General features: G+C 41.8%; 1 protein-coding gene across 1 annotated transcript; it reads right to left on the minus strand.

Annotated features, from left to right (window-relative positions):
• Positions 1 to 671: 671 nt before the first annotated feature.
• On the minus strand, positions 672 to 25,647 carry tescb (tescalcin b). The gene is made up of 8 exons (XM_055874710.1): positions 25,284 to 25,647; positions 19,036 to 19,105; positions 18,697 to 18,777; positions 18,144 to 18,283; positions 5,926 to 5,987; positions 5,719 to 5,826; positions 5,562 to 5,609; positions 672 to 5,238 (listed from the first exon to the last, which is right to left on the minus strand). Exons 1-8 carry the CDS (start codon positions 25,345 to 25,347, stop codon positions 5,161 to 5,163), a joined length of 651 nt encoding a protein of 216 aa, XP_055730685.1. The 5' UTR covers positions 25,348 to 25,647; the 3' UTR covers positions 672 to 5,160.

The following is a 25,647-nucleotide window of genomic DNA, read 5'->3' on the forward strand; positions in this document are numbered from 1 at the left end:
GTATGCTAGGCTGTATACCAGTACCAGTATGCTAGGCTGTATACCAGTACCAGTATGCTAGGCTGTATACCAGTACCAGTATGCTAGGCTGTATACCAGTACCAGTATGCTAGGCTGTATACCAGTACCAGTATGCTAGGCTGTATACCAGTACCAGTATGCTAGGCTGTATACCAGTACCAGTATGCTAGGCTGTATACCAGTACCAGTATGCTAGGCTGTATACCAGTACCAGTATGCTAGGCTGTATACCAGTACCAGTATGCTAGGCTGTATACCAGTACCAGTATGCTAGGCTGTATACCAGTACCAGTATGCTAGGCTGTATACCAGTACCAGTATGCTAGGCTGTATACCAGTACCAGTATGCTAGGCTGTATACCAGTACCAGTATGCTAGGCTGTATACCAGTACCAGTATGCTAGGCTGTATACCAGTACCAGTATGCTAGGCTGTATACCAGTACCAGTATGCTAGGCTGTATACCAGTACCAGTATGCTAGGCTGTATACCAGTACCAGTATGCTAGACTGTATACCAGTACCAGTATGCTAGACTGTATACCAGTACCAGTATGCTAGGCTGTATACCAGTACCAGTATGCTAGGCTGTATACCAGTACCAGTATGCTAGGCTGTATACCAGTACCAGTATGCTAGGCTGTATACCAGTACCAGTATGCTAGGCTGTATACCAGTACCAGTATGCTAGGCTGTATACCAGTACCAGTATGCTAGGCTGTATACCAGTACCAGTATGCTATACTGTATACCAGTACCAGTATGCTAGGCTGTATACCAGTACCAGTATGCTAGGCTGTATACCAGTACCAGTATGCTAGACTGTATACCAGTACCAGTATGCTAGGCTGTATACCAGTACCAGTATGCTAGGCTGTATACCAGTACCAGTATGCTAGGCTGTATACCAGTACCAGTATGCTAGGCTGTATACCAGTACCAGTATGCTAGACTGTATACCAGTACCAGTATGCTAGGCTGTATACCAGTACCAGTATGCTAGGCTGTATACCAGTACCAGTATGCTAGGCTGTATACCAGTACCAGTATGCTAGGCTGTATACCAGTACCAGTATGCTAGGCTGTATACCAGTACCAGTATGCTAGGCTGTATACCAGTACCAGTATGCTATACTGTATACCAGTACCAGTATGCTAGGCTGTATACCAGTACCAGTATGCTAGGCTGTATACCAGTACCAGTATGCTAGACTGTATACCAGTACCAGTATGCTAGGCTGTATACCAGTACCAGTATGCTAGGCTGGTCAGTCAAACATCGCAACGGCAATAAGTACTTTGTTTCTATTGGTCAGTAACTTGTTAATGCACAAGGAAATCTAACTTTTGATTCCAAATCGATGGCAGTGGCAGCACAACAATTTTGGTGTGCAGGATGGTATAGATAGAAGACGCATGCTCTTGGTTTTCCTTGTGCACGTTTTTTTTAGCTCATTCCACACAGTGCCATAGATACAGTATAATAGGAGATGAATTGCATGCACTTTAATCATAGCGCTGCATGATTGGCTATTGCTTTATTGCGATAGTATTACTGGTTTATTGCTTTGCTATTGAATTGATTATTGATTGATAACATTTAGTGCATTGTTCATATTCTTGCATAAAACAGTATGTTGTGACAGATACAGGATGTCATCAAAACTGCATGCTAAATTCATAACATAGCAACTGTTAATCTGTGTATATTTGCATAGTTACTCATATTCATATTTTCAATGCAGTCCATTTGTAAAACATAACAGTGTCAGCAGCTACTAGACAGTAGAAGCTTAAACCTTCCCCTGATCAAAAGCTCATAACAACCCAAAACCAAACCATAAACAGAGCTTTCTAATAGTTTGTCAGTGTACTTAGTCAGTGACGTGCAGTCAGGCTAGGCCCGGTTGACCCTGTGATAATGTAATAAAAAAAGCTGTTATGTAAGCCAAAAAAAAAAAGCAAATGGTATAAAACATTTTCATAATTTTTTTGTTCATGTTTTTTCTCAGTGAATCTGGTGTTTTTTTTATGCAAAACCTCAGGAAAGGCGCTAGGGTATTCATGCCTTCCTTTCCAGCCATTCAAATCGTTGACACTGCGGCCGTTCCTGACTCCAGTCACTGTTAATAGACAGGGTCAGCTTAGGCATCGCTGCTTTGCCTGGCTTGAAGTATCTTCATGTGTTGTATTGAGCCGATTTCATGTAGGCATGCGTATTGCCTAAACATGTTGTGTGGGTATTGTCTGGGGTAAACTGTGCATATTTGGACATGTCTACATGATTTCACACTTGCACCGCTTGAACTGAACAAAGCTAGCTACTTAGAAAATATAACCTGACAAATTGACACTATACTGCACCTCAAACAATTTTCCAAGTTGACATAATGGAACGCACTGTTTAGAGGGTTCAAAGAGTGGAATGTCAACTAAAATTAAAGTTAAGACCATAGAGAGGCAGCATACAGGATCTCTACAAGACGTGGCATGACAGGTGTCATGTGTCAGGCAGGTGAAAAGTGAGTACTGGGCTGTCCAATTGTTTGAAACATCATTACCAATTAAGACATTTTACCCCGACTTTTAGACATCTTGGACATTTGCTTTAGCTTTGTGGACGTATTGGGAATGGGAATTACTTCTTGAGTCAATGTGAAAATGGAACTGAAGGAGGCCTTGGAGATGTGTATCCCACACGACCGTTTGAATGCATTTTTCAGTAATTTCGATTGTTGATATGAACATTTTGTTAGAACCTTATTTATTATATACGTGTGTGTGTAATAATATTTCCCATGCTAATATTATTATGTGTGTGTGTGTGTTTACGCGAGAAGCGCATTGGAAGAATTGTAAATCCACTGTGAAAGGCTATGGAGTTAGTGTTGCAAATTATTCGGATGAAATGTGTCCATATATTAGTCTTTTAGTGCCACCTACCAGTTGTAATTGTGGATGCTAGATTTGTTTATTGCTGAGTTGAGCAGTGCATCATTTTGTAAGATGATATGAAATATGTCGCAATCGTACCTTGGCTACATAGGTATTTACATTTGTGACTCGTTTCAGTTATCTAGGCATATGTTGTGCATCACTACTTGTGAAAATGTAAACATTTTTAAAATCAAAATGTGTTTTTGGGCAGAAATGCCTTCTGGGACATGTGAAATTTCATGTGCCTTTCATCTGTAAATACGAATACAATTGTTAAATTACGAGCTTAGTTGGTTTAGCCACGGAAAAAGACAGGAACCTTCCCGCTAGCCAGGATTGGCTGACATAATGGATGGACTGGACATGCCAAGAGATGAGTTCAGATTGTTCTGCCATCTGTCTATAACATAAGCTGCTCAGTATGTGTAGGTAATCCTTTCTAACGCAGCTTTTTTTTTAAGATATCACGAAGAACTACAAAAGTGTTGTTAATGCGCTCCACTTTCTGGAGGACCACGTTTTGAAATCAGTGGAATGTCCGGTGAAAGCAGAGTATGATAGCTAAGGAGATGGAGAAAATTCTGGCGTTTGATAGCAAATTTGTGGAGTGAGTCAAAAATAGAACACACTGTTCTATCTAGGCTGTTGTATAAAACACCAGTCTCCGGATTACATCTTCAAACTAAGAGAAACTATGGTATCCGTGAGAGGGAGAAGCATTCATCCATGTACACGGGTCAGAGAATCTAGCTAGCTACATTTTCAGAAATTAACTGTTTCTAATTTTGTCAGAAAGTAATTTTCATTGCAAGTTAAAGCGTACTGTTAGCTAGCTAGCTAACGTTAGCTGGCTGGCTCGCTAGCTTACGTTACGTGTATGATCTGTGTAGTAATAGTATTTGTATCTAAGAGCCATTTGCATTGCTAGTTATAGCCTAATGTTAGTGAGCTAGCTAATATTGAACCTAGTTGGCTAGTTTTTAGCTACCTGCAGATTCATGCAGGGTAGTAACGTTATGAGTTGGGATTATGGTTTATTGTTTAACTAGCTAGCTACATGTCTAAACAAAACACTCCACTATAAGCAATCATTTCACTGTACCGTTTACACCTTCTGTATCCTGTGCATGTGACAAGTAAACTTTGATTTTATTTGATAAAGTGTGTGTTTGTTGTGAGTTTATTTTCCTGTAATAAAATAATATAAATTAGTTAAAGTAAAGACATTGTCAGCAATATGATATGGTCATTATTTGAACTGGCTAGCCAGCTAACTCAAAATTAGATAGCTGGCTAACAAGCAAGAAATGAACCACAACATAGTTTAGAAAGTTGGTTGGTTTAAGTTGCCTAGTTTGCTAGATTGACACATACTAAATACATTTTTAAACGGATGGATTTATTGGTGTTAAAATACACCAGTTATGCTATTTTGGACAACCAGGCTGCTGATTACATGCAGTCTGTCAGTTTTGTGTTTATACTTTTTCAGAACAACAACGACAAGTTTGTTGTCAGACGACAATAGAATGTCCATGATGTTACTGCGACAACTGTCTACAGACATGACGCTAGACGTAGTGTAAACCAGCCTTAAGGCTTGAAAGCTTTGGTTGTTTAGTACACTACAGTACGCACTCTGCATAGCACATGGCCTCACATGTGAATCCTTAAATAGATGGGTGGGGCTAAGGCTTAAGAGGGTGTGAACGATTCTGATTTGGTGTAGACAAAGATGAGCTCTCCAGTAGGTGTACCAAAACATTCAAGGGACATTTTCTCAAATGTGGGGTTATAAGTTTATCAACGTTCTAAGCAGAATTACTTTCCCATGGTTCCTCAACTGTAGTGTATGATACACCATTTTCTAGATCTCTGAGTCTCTACTTTTATCCAATGTAAAAAACACCATTTCAAATTTTGATACATAAGACCGAATCGAGCCGGTTGGTCACATTTGGTGAACATTGTTGTCAATTTTGGTTAATAGCCTGTGTCATTCTGGTTGTTGGAGCTATCTGTTGTATGGTGAACTTGGGCTTCATGAAGGTTTATTTGTGAGTAAATCTGGCTTTGATAACAGCCAGTGCTTACCCAGACACCAACCACACGTCACTGCTTAAAGTGTGCCCTAACTGGCCACTAAATAAAATACCATAAAAGAGTGCTGGTGCTGCATAGTAATAAAAAAGGTGGAAAATCCTCACTTGCACAGGTTCGTCGTGTCCACATTCAAAAAGCGAATGTTCATTCTTGTCTCGATCTCAATATCTTTCAGTATCTGAAAATAAATTGTTTTACTACCAGTATATTACATAGTTACTAAACTCTGATCATGCCTTCAACTATGTGTGCTCTAATAACAAGACAACAATTGTGCTGCTATTGGCAAACAGCAAACAGCAGAGGGATGGGGCTGGAGAAATGTAACCACTTTAAAATTTAAGACAGAGCAATGGATGCAAGGACAGACCATCCATCATATCAAAATGATAGTTTTAACCATATTTTGAAGCTATACAGTGTTTGTTTGCAAAACCATTGCAAAAGAAAAGCTAAAGCCATGACTTTTCTTTAGACACAAAATTATGTTTTATTACAAACCTTTAGGAAATGTTCAAAAGTGATCCCCTCGTAAAACTCATCTGGTTCCTGAGAATGAAGAATGAGATTATTGAATATAATAAAAAAATAAAAAAAATAATAGGCTCCAGGTCTAACACTCAGAGTGAGGAATATAATGTTTATCAAGCATCCGTACCATGTGACCCATGGAGATACTGGCTACCTCCAGCATGGCAGCGTCTGCTATGCCTTTAGCCGTTTCCTTCCCCAGGGCTCCACTCCGAGACAGCAGCTCCTCCACTACCTACAGTACATACAGAGGCAAGGCAGTCACGGTTACAACAGTGATAGGCCGATAGTGTATTTTTTGTCTTTCGAAAGATAGGCCTAGGCAGTGGCTTACATGTCGGTACTCCTCCAGAGTGATTGTTCCATCATTGTCTGTGTCGTGCATGTTAAACAGGACTGGGGAAAAAATAAGAAAGTGTTCAACTCTTTTCTGTTGGTCTGTCTTTACAAATATTTCCTTAACAAAAGGTCTGCAAGTGTCACGAGGCATCACTGTAATGCATTTGCTGAGTAATTGTAACGGGTGTCGTAATCCTCCTCCTCAAACGAGGAGAGGAGAGAAGGATCGAAAGACCAAAATGCAGCGGGTTGTGAATACATAATGAATTTTAATAAACAAGACAAAACTAAACACACGAAGAACACTTGATACTTTACAAAACAACAAAACGAAGTAAACAGACCTGGACACGAACTTACATACAACGTGAAGAACGCACGAACAGGAACAGACTACAAATACCTAACGACAATGAAACAGTCCCGTATGGTGCGCACATACACTGACACGGAAGACAATCACCCACAAACAAACAGTGAGAACACCCTACCTTAATATGACTCTCAATTAGAGGAAAACGCAAAACACCTGCCTCTAATTAAGAGCCATACCAGGCAACCCAAAACCAACATAGAAACAGAAAACATAGACTGCCCACCCAAAACTCACGCCCTGACCATCACACACATACAAAACAACAGAAAACAGGTCAGGAACGTGACAGTAATGCTGTATATTATGGGATATTTTTGTTATTGTTTGTTCATTTATCTTTTGCAGAAGCAGCAGCTAATCTTCCTGGGATCCACAAAAAACACAAAACATGACAAGTAACAAAACACTGGTACACTGTGTGGAGGAAACATTTATAGTCTGGAGGGACAGCCTTGAATTGTACGTCTTGTCTCATACAATCATTGGTTCCTGTAGGTGCTGGGTAGAGATATGAGGGGGAGACTGTCATGACCCCCCCCCCCCCCCCCCCCCAGCCCTTTTGGAAGAATGCCCAGAATATGTTCTATAAGTTAAGATATGAGACGGTGCCAGACACACGCAGGAACCAACCCTATGAACCATGCCTATGTAGCTTGTCTCTGTAAGCAGTACATAAGAGAATTAACGGGACTGCCCGGCAGAGCTCACTTCAGACCGGTACTTTATGCATCTAAGTTTGACTGTGACCTCTCCAGCTTGCTGACAATAAATAGTGATTCATTTAAAATTGACTTTGAGTGTCCCTGTGTTGAATTTCGATGACAATTTGATCAGTGATTCCACCTGTGGAGCATCCCAGTGAAGGTCTGCAAGGGAGACATAGTGAGAAAGCGTAAGTGAATTTCCCGTCTGACCAAAGACAACGTGGACCCGGCCAGACCAGACTTTTACTGAGAGCTGCCCGGGAGAAGATACCTGATCTGTGAACCTCTGAGGGACATGTCATCTGAATTTTAGTAAGTCAATTTAAATTAATTTGTATAATTAAAACTAAAATAAAACTAAACATAAAATGGTACTACTAGTCTTGAGGCTAGAACTAGTCTTAAGAGAAGACTAGAGTGAGGGCAAGTAACGGCACCTTGGTAAAGCCACGCTGACACCTGTCTGTAGGCATTTATAAGAGAAGTGTCTATGTGGTCTACAGCCACTACTAATAGCACGAGGTGTTATTGAGCATGTGGTGTAATTTGTTTATGTATAGGAAGTAGTGGCAAGAAAAATGTTGAAGATACATATTGTGCATAGGAAATAACAACGAGAATCATTCAAGATGCAAATGGAGTAATACGGGACATTACCGAGTGTGTTTGGGAATAGTACTAAGGGAATGTGAGAGTTGTGCGAGTGTGGAAAGGACGTGTTAAGCTGATTTAAATGTGGATAATAAGAGAAATTATTAGTGTTAAGAGAAGAGAAAATGTGGATAATCAGTGGTAAACTGAGTTCAACAAAGGATTTACATTTGGGATAATAAGAAGGTTTAACTTTGGATAGTAAGAGGATTGAAATTTGGATATTAAGCTGATTGGAATTTAGATAATAACAGGATTGAAATTTGGATAATAAGAGATATTATTATTACTATTAAGTACTGAGTGAATGAGCGTGTCAGGGGACTAGCTCCGGTGTGAAAAATGTGTGTGTTTGAATGAATAACCCACCCAGTTCTGTGTGAGCTGAGTTTTCCAGTTCTGTGTGAGCTGAGTTTTCCAGTTCCGTGTGAGCTGAGTTTTCCAGTTCCGTGTGATCTGAGTTTTCCAGTTCCGTGTGAGCTGAGTTTTCCAGTTCCGTGTGAGCTGAGTTTTCCAGTTCCGTGTGAGCTGAGTTTTCCAGTTCCGTGTGAGCTGAGTTTTCCAGTTCAGTGTGAGCTGAGTTTTCCAGTTCTGTGTGAGCTGAGTTTTTCGATCTATAACGTTATCTATGGGTTCTGTCCACCACCGCCCGTCAATCTACAGGTAGTGAGCACTGTCAGGAGAAGCCATTGAAAAGTTTAAGAGGGTAACAGCTGAGATGGGAAAGGGCTGTTCATTTATGCCCCCGGACACTGAGATTTCCTCGAGAACATGATATGTGTACCTTTCGGGCTAGCTGCGCTGTGATCGTTGCTGGTGGTGTGGTTGCAAATACTTAAGTTGATTTATAACCATATATAGGGATTCTGTGTATGTGAAGAGATGAAAGGAGAGAGTACTATTCCTGAATATGCTGTTAAATAGAACGCTAGTGTAAATTTCATGCGCCGAATACAATACATCTTACAGTGAAATGCTTACTTACAAACCCTAAACCAACAATGCAGTTTAAGACAAAAAGTGTAAAGAAAGTATGTACAAAAATAAACTGAAGTAAATTAAAAATTAAAAAATAAGAAAAATAACAAATAATTAAGGAGCTATATACAGGGGGTACCGGTACAGAATCAATGTGTGGGGGCACCGGTTAGTCGTGGTAATTGAGGTAATATGCACATGTATGTAGAGGTAAAGTGACTATGCATGGATAATAAACAGAGAGTAGCAGCAGCATAAAAATGGGTTTGTGGGGGGCAATTTAAATAGTCCGGGTAGCCATTTGATTAGCTGTTCAGGAGTATTACAGCTTGAGGGTAGAAGCTGTTAAGAAGTGTTTTGGACCTATAATTGGCACTCTGGTACTGCTTAATGTGGCACATTCTTGGGCCTTCCTCTGACACCGTCTGGTATAGAGGTCCTGGATGGCAGGAAGCTCGGCCACAGTGATGTCCTGAGCCGTACGCACTACCCTCTGTAGTGCCTTGTGGTCGGAGGCTGAGTAGTTGCCAAACCAGGCGGGGATACAACAGGCCAGAATGCTCTCGATGGTGCAGCTGTAGAATGTTTTGAGGATCTGAAGACCCATGCCACATCTTTTCAGTCTCCTGAGGGGGAATAGGCATTGTCATGCTCTCTTCACAACTGTCTTGGTGTGCTTGGACCATGATAGTTTGTTGGTGATGTGGACACCAAGGAACTTGAAGCTCTCAACCTAGTCCACTACAGCCCCGTCGATGAGAATGGGGGCATGTTTGGTCCTCTTTTTTCTGTAGTCCACAATCATCTCCCTTGTCTTGATCAATTTGAGGGAGAGGTTGTTATCTTGGCACCACACTGCCAGGTCTCTGACCTCCTCCCTATAGGCTGTCTCATCGTTGTCGGTGATCAGGCCAAACACTGTTGTGCCGTCGGCAAAATCAATGATGGTGTTGGAGTCATGCTTGGCCATGCAGTCATGGGTGAACAGGGAGTACAGGAGGGGACTGAGCACGCACCCCTGAGGGGCCCCCATGTTGAGGATCAGCGTGGTAGATGTGTTGTTACCTACCCTTACCACCTGGGGGTGGCTCGTCAGCAAGTCCAGGATCCAGTTGCAAAGGAAGGTGTGTAGTCCCAGGGTACTTAGCTTAGTGATGAACTTTGAGGGCACTATGGTGTTGAACGCTGAGCTGTAGTCAATGAATAGCATTCTCATGTAGGTGTTCCTTTTGTCCAGGTGGGAAAGGGCAGTGTGGATTGCAATAGAGATTGTATCATCTCTGGATCTGTTGGGGCGGTATGCAAATTGGAATGGGTCTAGGGATTCTGGCATAATGGTGTTGATGTGAGCCATGATCAGTTTTTCAAAGCACTTCAGGGCTACAGATGTGAGTGCTACAGGTCGGTAGTCATTGAAAGTGAATATCCAACAGAAATTGGTGATAAATATAAAGAGTAACATTGTTAGGGTAGACTAAAATGAAAACAATGCCTTCCAATATGGAGAAAGTTAGAATGTTTTTTGTTTTGTTTTTAAACTTTACAATAGAGGTAAAAGCAGAACATTGTTTGAGATTGATCCATGTGTATTAGCAGTAGTGATTGGGAGGGTCTTGAGAGTCCATGTTGAAGGAAACAGATATGGAGACTAGTGAAAGTAACAAAGTGAATGGTAATATTAGTGGCTTTCAGATAGCACACTAATAATGCAATGTCTTAGTAATTTGAAGAAGTAAATGTTTCAATACAAGGTCACATGATGAACAGATTATTAAGGTCACAATTTCCAATTATTATTCCTCAATTCTATAGTTTGGGTTGCAGCAGTGATTTAAGTAAGAAGGTAATGTCATCTAAAACAATAATCTGTTTACATTACGTGGAACTGTGTCTAGAATTGAAGTAGATGTTTTTAGTACCGAATATTGAGCTGATAAGCCAGCACAAAAGTTTGAATGTCCTAGCAGATTTGTTAAACAACAGGTTTCATATTTTGACTAGTTGATGTTAAAGGGACAGTCAGTACAGGACATATGTCAATGCAACAGGTCAAAATGATAAGACTACAAAAAAGGGACTTTTGGATTGTCTACTTTAGAAGGTGTCTATTCAGCTTAACCGGACACTGTATCATCTGATGTGTCTGAAGTATAATTCTGTACACACATAGTTTTATCAAGACGTCCTGCCCAAGATGCAGTAGACTTGATTAAGACTAAGAATTTTTAGGACTGATTCAAATGTAGCATAGTGAAAACTAAGTAAATGTTTATTTTCTTTCTTCCAGGACTGATGGAATGTGTGCTACCAAGTTTTTTTTTATACATTTTTACTAATGATTCTGTATCTCTCCCTTTGAAAGGCTTCCTGAGGCAGGTGCCTTAGGAGAGCTGTTATTGACACTGTGTACTATACAATATAAAGGTACACAGATCTGGCTGTTAAGGGAGCTCTCAAATTAAGTAAGGCCTCGACATTTTGTTTGTTTTTACCCTACATTTTACCACACACCAGCACCCACACAAAGCCCACCTGTTATGAATATTTGTTAGTGGCGTTAACACTGTGTTTGATTTATTGTGTGGGGTCTTTATATTTTGGTTTTAGTGGGTTTTTCATTGGTTAGAAAAGATGCACCTTAAAGGGTACACAAATAACATTTTCTGAGGTATCTATTGTCCGATTTTTGTTTGCACACATGTAAATTCTCTTGATAAGAAATGCCTTTAAATAATGAGCCTGAAGTACACAAAATGTTTGAAACGAAACACTCACTTAACTGGGGTTTAATGACCTTTGACCTCTGTTCTGATTTTCTGGTGAGGCCTGATCACGCTCACTAGAAAGGCTAGAGACATTGGGCGAGATTTAAATGTAATATGTAAAAACTGATAATTACAAAGAAGTTTACAATTTATCAATAGTCTTATGTGTGATTCGGATATAGAGAGAGATAGAGCGAGAGCGCTGCCCCTGAACGAGGGAAACCTTTCTCTAGTCTATTTTACTATTCCTTGAATTACCTTATGGGATTCAATTATTTTAAGATGGAGTTATCAAGGGTTGTAATTCTAAGTTTATTTGTTATTTTGATTTAACCGGTATTGTTGTTGTTTTTTTTGAGACGCATGAATCATGATGTGAGTCATGTGTCAAAAGGGAAGAAGTGTATTGTTGTTGTTGTTTTGTTTGTTTTGTGTGTATTGTTGTTATTGTTTTGTTTATTTGTTTTTTTCTTGCTTCAACACAAATCTCACCCGATTGGGTCTGCTGGATGGTTGGGACTTCTCCCTAAGGATTAGCCCTCTAACTCCTTGACAATGTAACTTTGCGGAGAGATCGGTAAGATGATATGGGAGTATAAGCCAATTTGCAAAAATGGATTCAACTGTGTGCTGTTATTCTCTTTGACATTTGTCTTCACATTTGCATGAAGAATATTGGTAGAAGTAATACAGTTCATTCAGAAAGTATTCAGACCCCTGAACATTTTGTTACGTTACAGCCTTATCCTAAAATGTATTAAATAGAATGTTTTCCTCATCAATCTACACACAATAGCCTATAATGACAAAGCAAAAACAGGGTTTTAAAAATGTAGCAAATGTATTAAAACTAGAAAACAGAAATACCTTATTTACATAAGTATTCAGACCCTTTGATATGAGACTTGAAATTGAGCTCAGGTGGATCCTGTTTCCATTGATCATCAATCAATCAATCAAATGTATTTATAAAGCCCTTCTTACATCAGCTGATGTCACAAAGTGCTGTACAGAAACCCAGCCTAATACCCCAAACAGCAAGCAATGCAGGTGTAGAAGCAGGGTGGCTAAGAAAAACTCCCTAGAAAGGCCGGAACCTAGGAAGAAACCTAGAGAGGAACCAGGCTATGAGGGGTGGCCAGTTCTCTTCTGGCTGTGCTGAGTGGAGATTATAACAGAACATGGCCAAGATGTTCAAATGTCCTTGAGATGTTTCTACAACTTGATTGGAGTCCACCTGTCATAAATTCAATTGATTGGACATGATTTGGAAAGGCATACACCTGTCTATATAAGGTCCAACAGTTGACAGTGCATGTTAGAGCAAAAACCAAGCCATGAGGTTGAAGGAATTGTCTGTAGAGCTCCGAGACAGGATTATGTCGAGGCACAGATCTGGGGAAGGGTACCAAAAAATGTCAGCAGCATTGAAGGTCCCCAAGAACACAGTGGCCTCCATCATTCTTAAATGGAAGAAGTTTGGAACCACCAAGACTCTTCCTAGAGCTGGCCACCCGGCCAAACTGATCAATCGGGGGAGAAGGGCCTTGGTCAGAGAGGTAACCAAGAACCCGATGGTCACTCTGACAGAGCTCCAGAGTTCCTCTGTGGAGATGGGAGAATCTTCCAGAAGGACAACCATTTCTGCAGCACTCCATCAATCAGGCCTTTATGGTAGAGTTGCCAGACGGAAGTCACTTCTCAGTAAAAGGCACATGACAGCCCGCTTGGAGTTTGCCAAAAGGCACCTAAAGACTATCAGACCATGAGAAAGAAGATTCTCTGGTCTGATGAAACCAAGATTGAACTCTTTGGCTTGAATGGAAAGCGTCACGTCTGGAGGAAACCTGGCACTATCCCTACGGTGAAGCATGGTGGTGGCAGGATCAAGCTGTGGGATTTCTTTTTGGCGGCAGTTACTGGGAACCTAGTCAGGATCGAAGAGAAAGATGAACAGAGCAAAGCACAGAGAGATCTTTGTTGAAAACCTGCTCCAGAGCGCTCAGGACCTCTGACTGGGGCGAAGGTTCACCTTCCAACAGGACAACGAACTTAAGCACACAGCCAAGACAACGCAGGAGGGACAAGTCTAAAAATCTGTTTGCCTTGTCATTATTGTGGGTAGATTGTTGAGGGGGAAAAAACGATTCAATTAGTTTTAGAATACGGCTGTAATGTAACAGAATGTGGAAAAAGTCAAGGGCTCTGAATACTTTCCGAATTCACTGTGTACTGCATGTCAAATTAAACGCACATACAGTGTAGGTGTGGGCCTGTCTCTAAGACAGAATGTTTCTATAAGGCTGAGATAAGTCCCGAGCCAAAGGGACCAACACAGGCCTGGAGTGGCCCAGAAGTGATAGAAGTGCAGATGGTGATGATGTGCAAGTAGCGATACTGGGGTGCAAAAGTGAAAGAAAATAAATAACAATATGGGGATGAGGTAGTTGGGTGTGCTATTTACATATTGGCTGTGTACAGGTGCAGTGATGGGTAAGCTGCTCTGACAGCTGATGCTTAAAGTTAGAGAGGGAGATATAAGTCTCCAGCTTCAGTGATTTTTGCAATTTGTTCCAGTCATTGGCAGCAGAGAATTGAAAGGAAAGGCGGCCAAAGGAAGTGTTGGCTTTGGGGATGACCAGTCAAATATATCTGCTGGAGCGAGTGCTACGGGTGGGTGTTGCTATGGTGACCAGTGGGCTGAGATAAGGCAGGGCTTTATCTAGCAAAGACTGATAGATGACCTGGAGCCAGTGGGTTTGGCGACAAATCTGTAGCGAGGGCCAGCCAACGAGAGCATACAGGTCGCAGTGGTGGGTAGTATATGGGGCTTTGGTAACAAAACGAATGGCACTGTGATAGACTACATCCAGTTTGCTGAGTAGAGTGCTGGAGGCTATTTTGTAAATGACATCGCCGAAGTCAAGGATCGGTAGGATAGTCAGTTTTACAAGGATATGTTTGGCAGCATGAGTGAAGGAGGCTTTGTTGCGAAATAGGAAGCCGATTCTAGATTTAATTTAGGATTGGAGATGCCTAATGTGAGTCTGGAAGGAGAGTTTACAGTCTAACCAGACACCTAGGTATTTGCAGTTGTCCACATATTCTAAGTCAACCGTCCAGAGTAGCGATGCTAGACGGGCGGGCGGGTGCGGGCAGCAATCGGTTGAAGAGCATGCATTTAGTTTTACTAGCATTTCAAAGAAAATTATGTGGTGATTGACAGAGTCGAAAGCCTTGGCCAGGTCGATGAGACTGCTGCACAGTACTGTCTTTTATCGATGGCGGTTATGATATCGTTTAGGACCTTGAGCGTGGCTGAGGTGCACCCATGACCAGCTCAGAAACCAGATTGCATAGTGGAGAAGGTAGGGTGGGATTCGAAATGGTCGGTTATCTGTTTGTTAATTTGGCTTTTAGAAAGATTTTAGAAAGGCAGTGTAGGATGGATATAGGTCTGTAGCAGTTTGGGTCTAGAGTGTCTCCCCCTTTGAAGAGGGAGATGACCGCGGCAGCTTTCCAATCTTTGGGGATCTCAGACAATACGAAAGAGATGTTGAACAGGCTAGTAATAGGGGTTGCAACAATTTTGGTGAATAATTTTAGAAAGTGAGGGTCCAGATTGTCTAGCTCAGCTGATTTGTTGGGATCCAGATTTTGCAGCTCTTTCAGAACATCAGCTGTCTGTCTGTATAGGGAAAGTTGCTGCAGGGGGCTACCCCTACCCCGGCTATTGGCTATTGGCCGGGGTAGGGGTAGCCAAGTGGAAAGCATGGCCGGCCGTAGAAAAATGCTTATTGAAATGATTGATTATCGTAGATTTATTGGTGGTGCCAGTGTTTCCTAGTCTCAGTGCAGTGGGCAGCTGGGAGGAGGTGCTCTTATTCTCCATGGACTTTACAGTGTCCCAAAACCTTTTGGAATTAGTGCTACAGGATGCAAATTTCTTTTTGAAAAAGCTAACCTTAGCTTTCCTAACTGACTGTGTATATTGGTTCCTGACTTCCCTGAAAAGTTGCATATCGCGGGGGCTATTCGATGCTAATGCCACAGGATGTTTTTGTGCTGGTCAAGGACAGTCAAGTCTGGGGTGAACCAGGGGCTATATATGTTCTTAGTTCTACATTTTTTTAATGGGGCATTCTTATTTAAGATGGTGAGGAGAGCATTTTTAAAGAACAACCAGGCATCCTCTACCGATGGGATGAGGTCAATATCCTTCCAGGATACCCGGGCCAGGTCGATTAGAAAGGCCTGCTCGCTGAAGTGTTTTAGGGAGCGTTTGACAGTGATGAGGGGTGGTCGTTTGATCGTAGAACCATTACGGACGCAGGCAATGAGGCAGTGATTGCTGAGATCCTTGTTGAAGACAGCAGAGGTGTATTTAGAGGGCAAGTTGGTCAGGATGATATCTAAGAGGGTGCCTATGGTTACAGATTTAGGGTTGTACCTGGTATGTTCCTTGATAATATGTGTGAGAATGAGGGCATCTAGCTTAGATTGTAGGATGGCCGGGGTGTTAAGCATATCCCAGTTTAGGTCACCTAACAGTACGAACTCTGAAGATAGATGGGGGGTTAATCAATTCACCTATGGTGTCCAGGGTACAGCTGGGGGCTGAAGGGAGTCTATAACAAGCGGCAACGGTGAGAGACTTGTTTCTAGAAAAGTGGATTTTTAAAAGTAGAAGCTTTAATTTTTTGGTCACAGACCTGGATTGTATGACAGAACTCTGCAGGCTATCTCTGCAGTAGATTGCAACTCCGCCCCCTTTGACAGTTCTATCTTGAAGGAAAATGTTGTAGTTGGGGATGGAAATGTCAGGATTTTTGGCCGCCTTCCTAAGCCAGGATTCAGACACGGCTAGGACATCCGGGTTGGTGGAGTGTGCTAAAGCAGTGAATAAAACAAACTTAGGGAGGAGGCTTCTGATGTTAACATGCATGAAACCAAGGCTTTTACAGATACAGAAGTCAACAAATGAGAGCGCCTGGGGAATGGGAGTGGTGCTGGGGGCTGCAGGGCCTGGGTTAACCTCTACATCACCAGAGGAACAGAGGAGGAGGAGAATAAGGGTACAGCTAAAGGCTATAAGAACTGGTCGTCTAGTGCGTTCGGAACAGAGAGTAAAAGGAGCAGATTTCTGGGTGTGGAAGAATAGATTCAAGGCATAATGTACAGACAAGGGTATGGTAGGATGTGAGTACAGTGGAGATAAACCTAGGCATTGAGTGATGATGAGAGAGGTTTTGTCTCTAGAGGCATCAGTTAAGCCAGGTGAGGTCACCGCATGTGTGGGGGGTGGAACAAAAGGGCTATCTAAGGCATATTTGGCAGGGCTGGGGGTTCTACAGTGAAATAAGACAATAATCACTAACCAAAACAGCAATAGACAAGGCATACTGACATTAGGGAGAGGCATGTGTAGCAATAGGTGAGTCAGGGAGCCATTTCGTAGTTGCTACTACGCTAGGCGAGCTGGAGAAACAGCGATTCAGACCGCTAGCGGGCCGGCGACGTCGCAATGGAAGAGCCTGTTGAAACCACCTCGGACGATTACGTCGGCAGACCAGTCGTGATGGATCTAGGGATGACCAAATTGCTCTGGAACAATTGAATGGGGAACTAAGAGAATTGCGTAAATGAAAAACAGAGAGGCTCTTGACTATCTTTTGGCAGGTTAAGGATGCACTCGTCCAATCATTTACGATGAATGCTGTACTTTTGTCCCAGATCACTCTTCTAATATGACTGATCTCGCCGAATACATTGCCACTGTGGCTAAGAATAATTCCCCACAACCAGAGTGGTAGCTTGCAACTTGGTTAGAATCCCTGTTTGGAAGTTGAGGATCCCAAATTGCAAAAAAGTTTGCATAATTGTGTTATTAACATGGTGTGTATGTGTGTGTATTTTTGATAAATTCACTCCTGTTAATAAAAGTATAACCTTTATTATGATGATACTAATTAGATTGTATAACCCAGAATGAAGGGTTTGAAAGTGTCTCTCATTACATTTTTAACAATTATTATGTGATAATAAAGTGAAAGTGATAAAAGTAGGGAATGTGGTGAAAGAATGTATAGACTGGGGGGACAGCCTTGAATTGTACATCTTGTCTCACTCAATCATTGGTTCCTATACGTGCTGGGTAGAGATAAGAGGGGGAGACAGTCATGACCCCCTCAGACCTTTTGGCATAACGCGCAGCTCGCTGACAATAAAGAGTGATTCATTTAATATTGACTTTGAGTGTCCCTGTGTTGAATTTCCACGACAACTGATAGACAAGGAGAGTCACACAAATGTAAAATACAACGCAATACAAACAATACAACAACAAAATGACACCAACAATACAACTATAAAATAATGTGCGCGTTCGAGTCTGTCTGTGTGTGTGTGTATGCCCTAACAGTCCCTATTGTTCCATGAGAAGTTGCTGAATCCATTTTGTAAAGGTCACTTTAATATAGATCTGTTGTATCCCAGCAGAAAGTTGACAGATTATTGAGCCCATTATTGATTCCAGTCACAGTGTTAGCCATAGTACACCTCAAACGTGCACAGTATCTTGTACAACCAATGTTTTCAATGTCATTGTAGTAAGTACACACGCTAACAATAATGTTGAGTATCCATTTCAATGTAGTGTAACACTTGCCAGTGATACTGAACTGCAATACATCTATCTTAACACCACTCCATACAGTAACATTTTAATGATGGCACTCACAGCGGAGTTTTTCCCTCCTGATAATCTCTCTCTGTTCCTCTGTCATGTCCAGTGCTGGAGGTCTGAAGTGGGACATGACCACCAGGAACTCCTCAAAGCTGATCTCCTGGACAGTCCCCTCACCATTCTGATGGAAGTTTCTATAGAGGCATACGAGCAAGGAACATAAATATCTTCATTGTGTGAACATATGTTTTCTGTATTGCTCATTAGAAAGTAACCTTCTAGGCACTTCACATAAATGTCAAAGAAATGGATACCGTATACAATATGGTAATAGATCCAACTTGCATATTGATATCTTAGGTTGTATGACTGCCATATAGATTATACATATTCAACCCTTTCCGATCTACACAAATATAGTGGATAGGGGTAGCTAGGGGTTGTTTTTGGACCAGGCTCACATTTGACTAATCCTGTGCGGTACCACCAAACCTACTGTATAATGAAAATCATACTATGTAGGTTAAAGATGGGGGCATATTGAGAGCAGTTAACCTTAAGTCTTGTTCTTGTTGAGGTACTTAACATAAACATGATAAACACCAACCTTTTGTCAAAGAAGGCCTCTATAATTTGGGTTCGGATCGGATTGCATGACAGGTCTGGAATTGTGTTGAGGTCATCTCGTCTACAAGTGAAAAGACAAGAAGATAATTAGGTTTGCAGCAGGAAGCTGGTCAATTATAAAACCTGCTAAACAAAAGGCAAAACAAAACCTGTTAGGCTGGTTTATGCTAAAGAGATGGGAAGAACCACTTAATCAGAAATGCATTATGCCAGGATTACACCCATGTGTGTCTAAAACCCCCAAAGTAACAACAGCACAAGTTAAAAATCAAGTGTGTTAGGATGTGTATGAATGCCAAAAATGATTAGAGAGTCCTACCTCAGCGTGTCTTCATTGTGGCTCAACTGCTTGAATCTTTTATGCAGGATTCCAATCTGCTCGAAGGAAACTGAGGAACAAAAAAGGGACTGTCATGAGTCCAAGACAGAGAGGTACATCCTGCCAAACTACCACAGCAGGTTAAAGGCCTAGATGGATGGAGCGGAAATGATGTGCATCTTCAAGAGGCATCTCCAATTAGCAAAATGCCAGGCAGCACATCAGTTACCACTGAATGGGCAGGAAACCATGACAAACTGCAGAGTAATGCTGTTAATGGAACACAATTGTTTTTTAATCTTTGCAAATACAATTTATGTTTGTGTCCTGTTCTTATCTCTAATGTATCATTCAGGCTGCCTGATTTGACATCCCCAGGCCTAACACATTATACACACGGTGTAAGCAGAGAGCAGTGCTGAATGTTTATTCAGCATCTATTTTCAGTTGATGCCATCTTTCCTCATGTGAAAAGTGTATATTTGTATATTCAGATGTAAAAACTATTTCAAACTATTTCAGATGTAAAAACTATTTCACACTGCATTCTTTCATTGTCATTGTCTATGTGAGTGCATAGAGTTTAGAGAAATACATTGTTTTTAAATGTATATTTCTAATGTAACTTAAATAAACTGTAAATTACATGTAGTCTGAAAGAGAAAAAAAGTGTTTGGCTGAACAACAGGGATAAGCTCAAAGTATTGAAATTCATTCAAACAAGGACTGATGTCTAACAATCGCCACAATATTTGAATTGAGAGCGAGTGAGTGTTTATGAGTGAGTGGGTGATTGTGTGAGTGAGACAAAGTGAGTGAGTGTTTTTCAGTGTGTACAAACAATACATTCCTCAGGTTATTGTATGGACAAACTAGTATGAGCTAATATTGGATTACCAGTGGTATGAGGAAACTCACTGAGGGTGGGGATTTCAGACAATGTTAGAGACAGTGAAAAAAAAGCCTCTTTGTTCATGGCCTCATTGCTTGCATTCTTTCTGAAGCTATAAACACAATATCTAATCTATTATTCATGGTGGTTCAATCAAGCCTACACTGTAAACGTACATAAGATACCCAGAGAAAAAAGTTGCTACTCCACATGCAATTTGCAGGTTGAATATTTTATAGCCACTGCATGGAGATACAGTACCTGGCCTATACTAGTGTCTTTCTATCATCATGTCAGAATACAGCCCTTAAATAAATATAGGAGATTCATCTGGTCTAATACTATTACCAAGTTTAATTTCTTTCATCTGACTTTAGTCACAAGGACATTCCATAGTTGCTCAAACTGTAAAGGGGTGCGTAACTGGTGGCAGGGAAGTCAGACGCAGGAGAGCAGAACTAGGTAATAGCCGGAGCAGTTTAATCCAAAAAACCCGACGCGCACCAGTAAACAGGTGCACAAGCACTTACAACAAACAATTCCACACAAAGACATGGGGGGAACAGAGGGTTAAATACACAACAATAAATGAGGGAAATGAAAACCAGGTGTGTAGGAAAACAAAACAAAACAAAACAAATGGAAAATAAAAAGTGGTTAGACGATGGCTAGAAGACCGGTGACGCCGACCACCGCCTGAACAAGGAGAGGAACCGACTTCGGTGGAAGTTGTGACACCGCCTCCAACACAGTTTTAGAGAATTTGGCAGTACATTCAACCAGCCTCAACCACAGATCATGTGTATCGCATTGTGTGGGCAAGTGGTTTGCTGAAGTCAACATTGCAAACAGAGTGCCCCATGAAGGCGATGGGGTTATGGTATGGGCAGGCATAAGCTACGGACAACGAACACAATTACATTTTATTTATGGAAATTGTAATGCACAGAGATACCGTGACGAGATCTTGAGACCCATTGTCGTGCCATTCATTCGCCGCCATCACCTCATGTTTCAGCATGATAATGCACAGCCCCATGTCACAAGGATCTGTACACAATTCCTGGAAGCTGAAAATGTCCCTGTTCTTCCATGGTCTGCATACTTACCAGACATGTCACCCCACCCATTGACTCTGAATCGATGTGTACGACAGTGTATTCCAATTCCCGCCAATATCCAGCAACTTCGCACAGCCACTGAAGAGGAGTGGGACAACATTCCACAGGCCACAATCAACAGCCTGATCAACTCTATGCAAAGGAGATGTGGTGCGCTGCATGAGGCAAATTGTGGTCGCACCAGATACTGACTGGTTGTCTAATCTACGCCCCTACCTTTTTTTAAGGTATCTGTGACCAACAGATGCATATCTGTATTCCCAGTCATGTGAAATCCATAGATTAGGGCCAAAGTCATTTATTTCAATTGACTGATTTCCTCATATGTACTGTAACTCAATAAAATATTTGAAATTGTTCCATGTTGCATTTATATTTTTGTTCAGTATAGTTTATGCTGGCAAGAACAGCAGCATGGCACTAGTTAAAATGAAATTATGCTTATTTCATTGGGATAAATAACTGGTAGTATTTGTCACCTTGACCTGCCAATTAGCTAACGTAACAACAAGCCGATGAGAATGACCAGTGCAATATCAAGGTACTTGCCAACGTGAGTTGCTTCTCACTGGGCAACTGTATCACATGTTGCCGGCAGTAGCTAACGTGGCCAATTTGTCCATCCCACTTGATTTTATTTAGAATAGGATAGCAGCCTACACAATAAATAATTTGTAACCATCTCGATGTCACCGTGATACAGTCTAACTACAATGGGGAGAGTTTGTGCTGCAAGCCGGCACCACAACAACACAGGGACGGTGTTCTTCACTTCCACTTGTTCAAGAACTGCTGTCCGGCAGTAAAGAGAGGGAAGTAGCTCGATAAAGTAGTCAATATAAGGCCAGGGTGACAACTAAAGCACATTTATTGCAGTGATTTTCACTGAAAATGTACAACTACGGCATTAACATCTACATTTTAGTTTTAAAAAACGGAAGAATTACGGAATGATTCTGAACAATCCCAAGTTCCAATCATGGTAGCCAAGTTTCAAATTATCGCTAAAGTTTCTAGCCACAAGCATAAGCTAGCTAGCTGGGAAGTGTTCATCAGGACGACTAACGGAACCAAATCCGTTTGTCTCCCCGGCCCCTCTCAGTTGCGTTATCAGTTTGGGCACAGGCGTGCCCATATAGCTTCTCCCATACGGGGCCGGTCGCACGGAGCTTTCCAGTTCATTCATTACACTGACGTGAAGCTGAAGTAACTTCTCTGTGTGATTCATTTCTATATTTCCCCCTATCAGGTACGAATTCGATTTAGAATATATTTCAAATCCAATCAAATAAAATGTTATTTGTCACATGCTTTGTAGACAACAGGTGTAGAATAACAGTGAAACGCGTACTTAGGGTCCTTTTCCGACAAAAAGAGTTAAAGATAATTTAAAAAAAAAATCTATGGAAATATTGACATGAGGAATAAATACACAGTGAATAACGAATACAAATAAGGAGTAAAAATAACATGGCTATATAGAGAGGGTACATTGTTATTCTTCATGTCAGAATGTTACAGATGTTTACTGTGTGTTATTAATTAGCAAATGTGTTTGAGTGGCAATATAAATGTGCTATTTGGATGTTAAGAACCACTCAGAAATTTGCCATTGGCCCTTTTTCTAGCTAGCTACCTTGGAGGCTAATCACGAGTTTCATGAGGGGTCTGCGTGATCAGAGCATTCCTGGTGCAGCTGTGAGTGAGAGAGAGAGGGGGGAGAGAGAGAGGGGCCATGCTCATCTCCTGTGCGTGTGTGTGTGTGTGTGTGTGTGTGTGTGTGTGTGTGTGTGTGTGTGTGTGTGTGTGTGTGTGTGTGTGTGTGTGTGTGTGTGTGTGTGTGTGTGTGTGTGTGTGTGTGTGTCTGTGTGTGTGTGTGTGTGTTAGTGAATGGGTGAGTGAGAGAACTTTTGGGAAATGTGAAGATGAATTATGTTGTTATTGCAAAGTAGAGCACTAAGATGAATTTATACATGCTCATACATGTTGTCTTTCTTTATTGAAGTGAGTTTATATAGGGATAAGAATTGATAACAATGGTATAAAGATAGAAACGGTACAAGGATAGTTAATAGTGATTATTCATAAAGGGATGTGTCATGCATTTAAAAATGTTAAAAGGTTTGCCAATACATTTGATAATGTAAATTTAAAAAAGGATAATAAATAAGAATACATTGATAAATGTAGCATACTGGTTTACTGAACAATAGTAAAAGCTATGCAAATGTAAAGAATATACACTGCTCAAAAAAAATAAGGGAACACTTAAACAACACAATGTAACTCCAAGTCAATCACACTTCTGTGAAATCAAACTGTCTACTTAGGAAGCAACACTGATTGACAATACATTTCACATGCTGTTGTGCAAATGGAATAGACAAAAGGTGGAAATTATAGGCAATTAGCAAGACACCCCCAATAAAGGAGTGGTTCTGCAGGTGGTGACCACAGACCACTTCTCAGTTCCTATGCTTCCTGGCTGATGTTTTGGTCACTTTTGAATGCTGGCGGTGCTTTCACTCTAGTGGTAGCATGACACGGAGTCTACAACCCACACAAGTGGCTCAGGTAGTGCAGCTCATCCAGGATGGCACATCAATGCGAGCTGTGGCAAGAAGGTTTGCTGTGTCTGTCAGCGTAGTCTCCAGAGCATGGAGGCGCTACCAGGAGACATGCCAGTACATCAGGAGACGTGGAGGAGGCCGTAGGAGGGCAACAACCCAGCAGCAGGGCTGCTACCTCCGCCTTTGTGCAAGGAGGAGCACTGCCAGAGCCCTGCAAAATAACCTCCAGCAGGCCACAAATGTGCATGTGTCTGCTCAAACGGTCAGAAACAGACTCCATGAGGGTGGTATGAGGGCCCGACGTCCACAGGTGGGGGTTGTGCTTACAGCCCAACACCGTGCAGGACGTTTGGCATTTGCCAGAGAACACCAAGATTGGCAAATTCACCACTGGCGCCCTGTGCTCTTCACAGATGAAAGCAGGTTCACTGAGCACATGTGACAGACGTGACAGAGTCTGGAGACGCCGTGGAGAACGTTCTGCTGCCTGCAACATCCTCCAGCATGACCGGTTTGGCGGTGGGTCAGTCATGGTGTGGGGTGGCATTTCTTTGTGGGGCCGCACAGCCCTCCATGTGCTCGCCAGAGGTAGCCTGACTGCCATTAGGTACCGAGATGAGATCCTCAGACCCCTTGTGAGACCATATGCTGACACATGCACATTTGTGGCCTGCTGGAGGTCATTTTGCAGGGCTCTGGCAGTGCTCCTCCGTGCACAAAGGCGGAGGTAGCGGTCCTGCTGCTGGGTTGTTGCCCTCCTACGGCCTACTCCACGTCTCCTGATGTACTGGCCTGTCTCCTGGTAGCGCCTCCATGTTCTGGACACTACGCTGACAGACACAGCAAACCTTCTTGCCACAGCTCGCATTGATGTGCCATCCTGGATGAGCTGCACTACCTGAGTCACTTGTGTGGGTTGTAGACTCCGTGTCATGCTACCACTAGAGTGAAAGCACCGCCAGCATTCAAAAGTGACCAAAACATCAGCCAGGAAGCATAGGAACTGAGAAGTGGTCTGTGGTCACCACCTGCAGAACCACTCCTTTATTGGGGGTGTCTTGCTAATTGCCTATAATTTCCACCTTTTGTCTATTCCATTTGCACAACAGCATGTGAAATTTATTGTCAATAAGTGTTGCTTCCTAAGTGGACAGTTTGATTTCACAGAAGTGTGATTGACTTGGAGTTACATTGTGTTGTTTAAGTGTTCCCTTATTTTTTTTGAGCAGTGTATTTATTTGTGCACTTGAGAAATGTATGTAAATTGTAAATTGTTGATGATTTTATGCAAAATATGAATTACACTGATGTGAAGCTGAAGCAACCTCTGTGTCATTTCAATATCCCCCCCCCCCCCTTTCAGGGTTATAACAGTAGCTCTTCTCCTTTCAAGGCATCCGGGAAAACACTGCTATAGGCTACTTGTAAAGATTCTCATCCAGTAGTGCTGTCGCACACAGCAATCTATAACTCATGCTGTTTTGCTCTGTAAATAGCTCCCAGAACACCTACCACACAAGATGACGTTGTTATGGGGATCCTGTATTGTGGGGCGTTTCATTTCACAATAATGATACACTTTAGCGCAGGATTACATAAACCCAGAAATATGATTATTCTCAACAATTATAATCGTATCCTACAGGAAAAAAACGTAATACTCACAGCCGGTCTTCTCTGATAGATCTTTGCATTCGAATTCATCAGGTAACGACTGTAATGCACCCATAACTCTGTAAACACGCCAGGCGACCAATCCAGACGCATGAAAATAACGATTGGTCTCGCTCAAGACAACGCAGGTAGGATACTGAACTCGAAACGGTGTCAGTTCAGTGGAACAGATATTATTTCATTATCATATCCCCAAAAACAAATCATGTTACAGGTCGAGATGTACTGTAGGCTGCAAGGTCCTAATGTAAATGCATTTCAAGCTGCCAGCCTCTGCTGAGCGCGCACTTCCGCAACTTGGCTATCCAACGACACAACACTTTCTTCAACAGTGCATTATTTAGGTTCCTGTGAT

The sequence above is a fragment of the Salvelinus fontinalis genome, chromosome 21, assembly GCF_029448725.1.
Source record: "Salvelinus fontinalis isolate EN_2023a chromosome 21, ASM2944872v1, whole genome shotgun sequence".
Taxonomy (NCBI): domain Eukaryota; kingdom Metazoa; phylum Chordata; class Actinopteri; order Salmoniformes; family Salmonidae; genus Salvelinus; species Salvelinus fontinalis.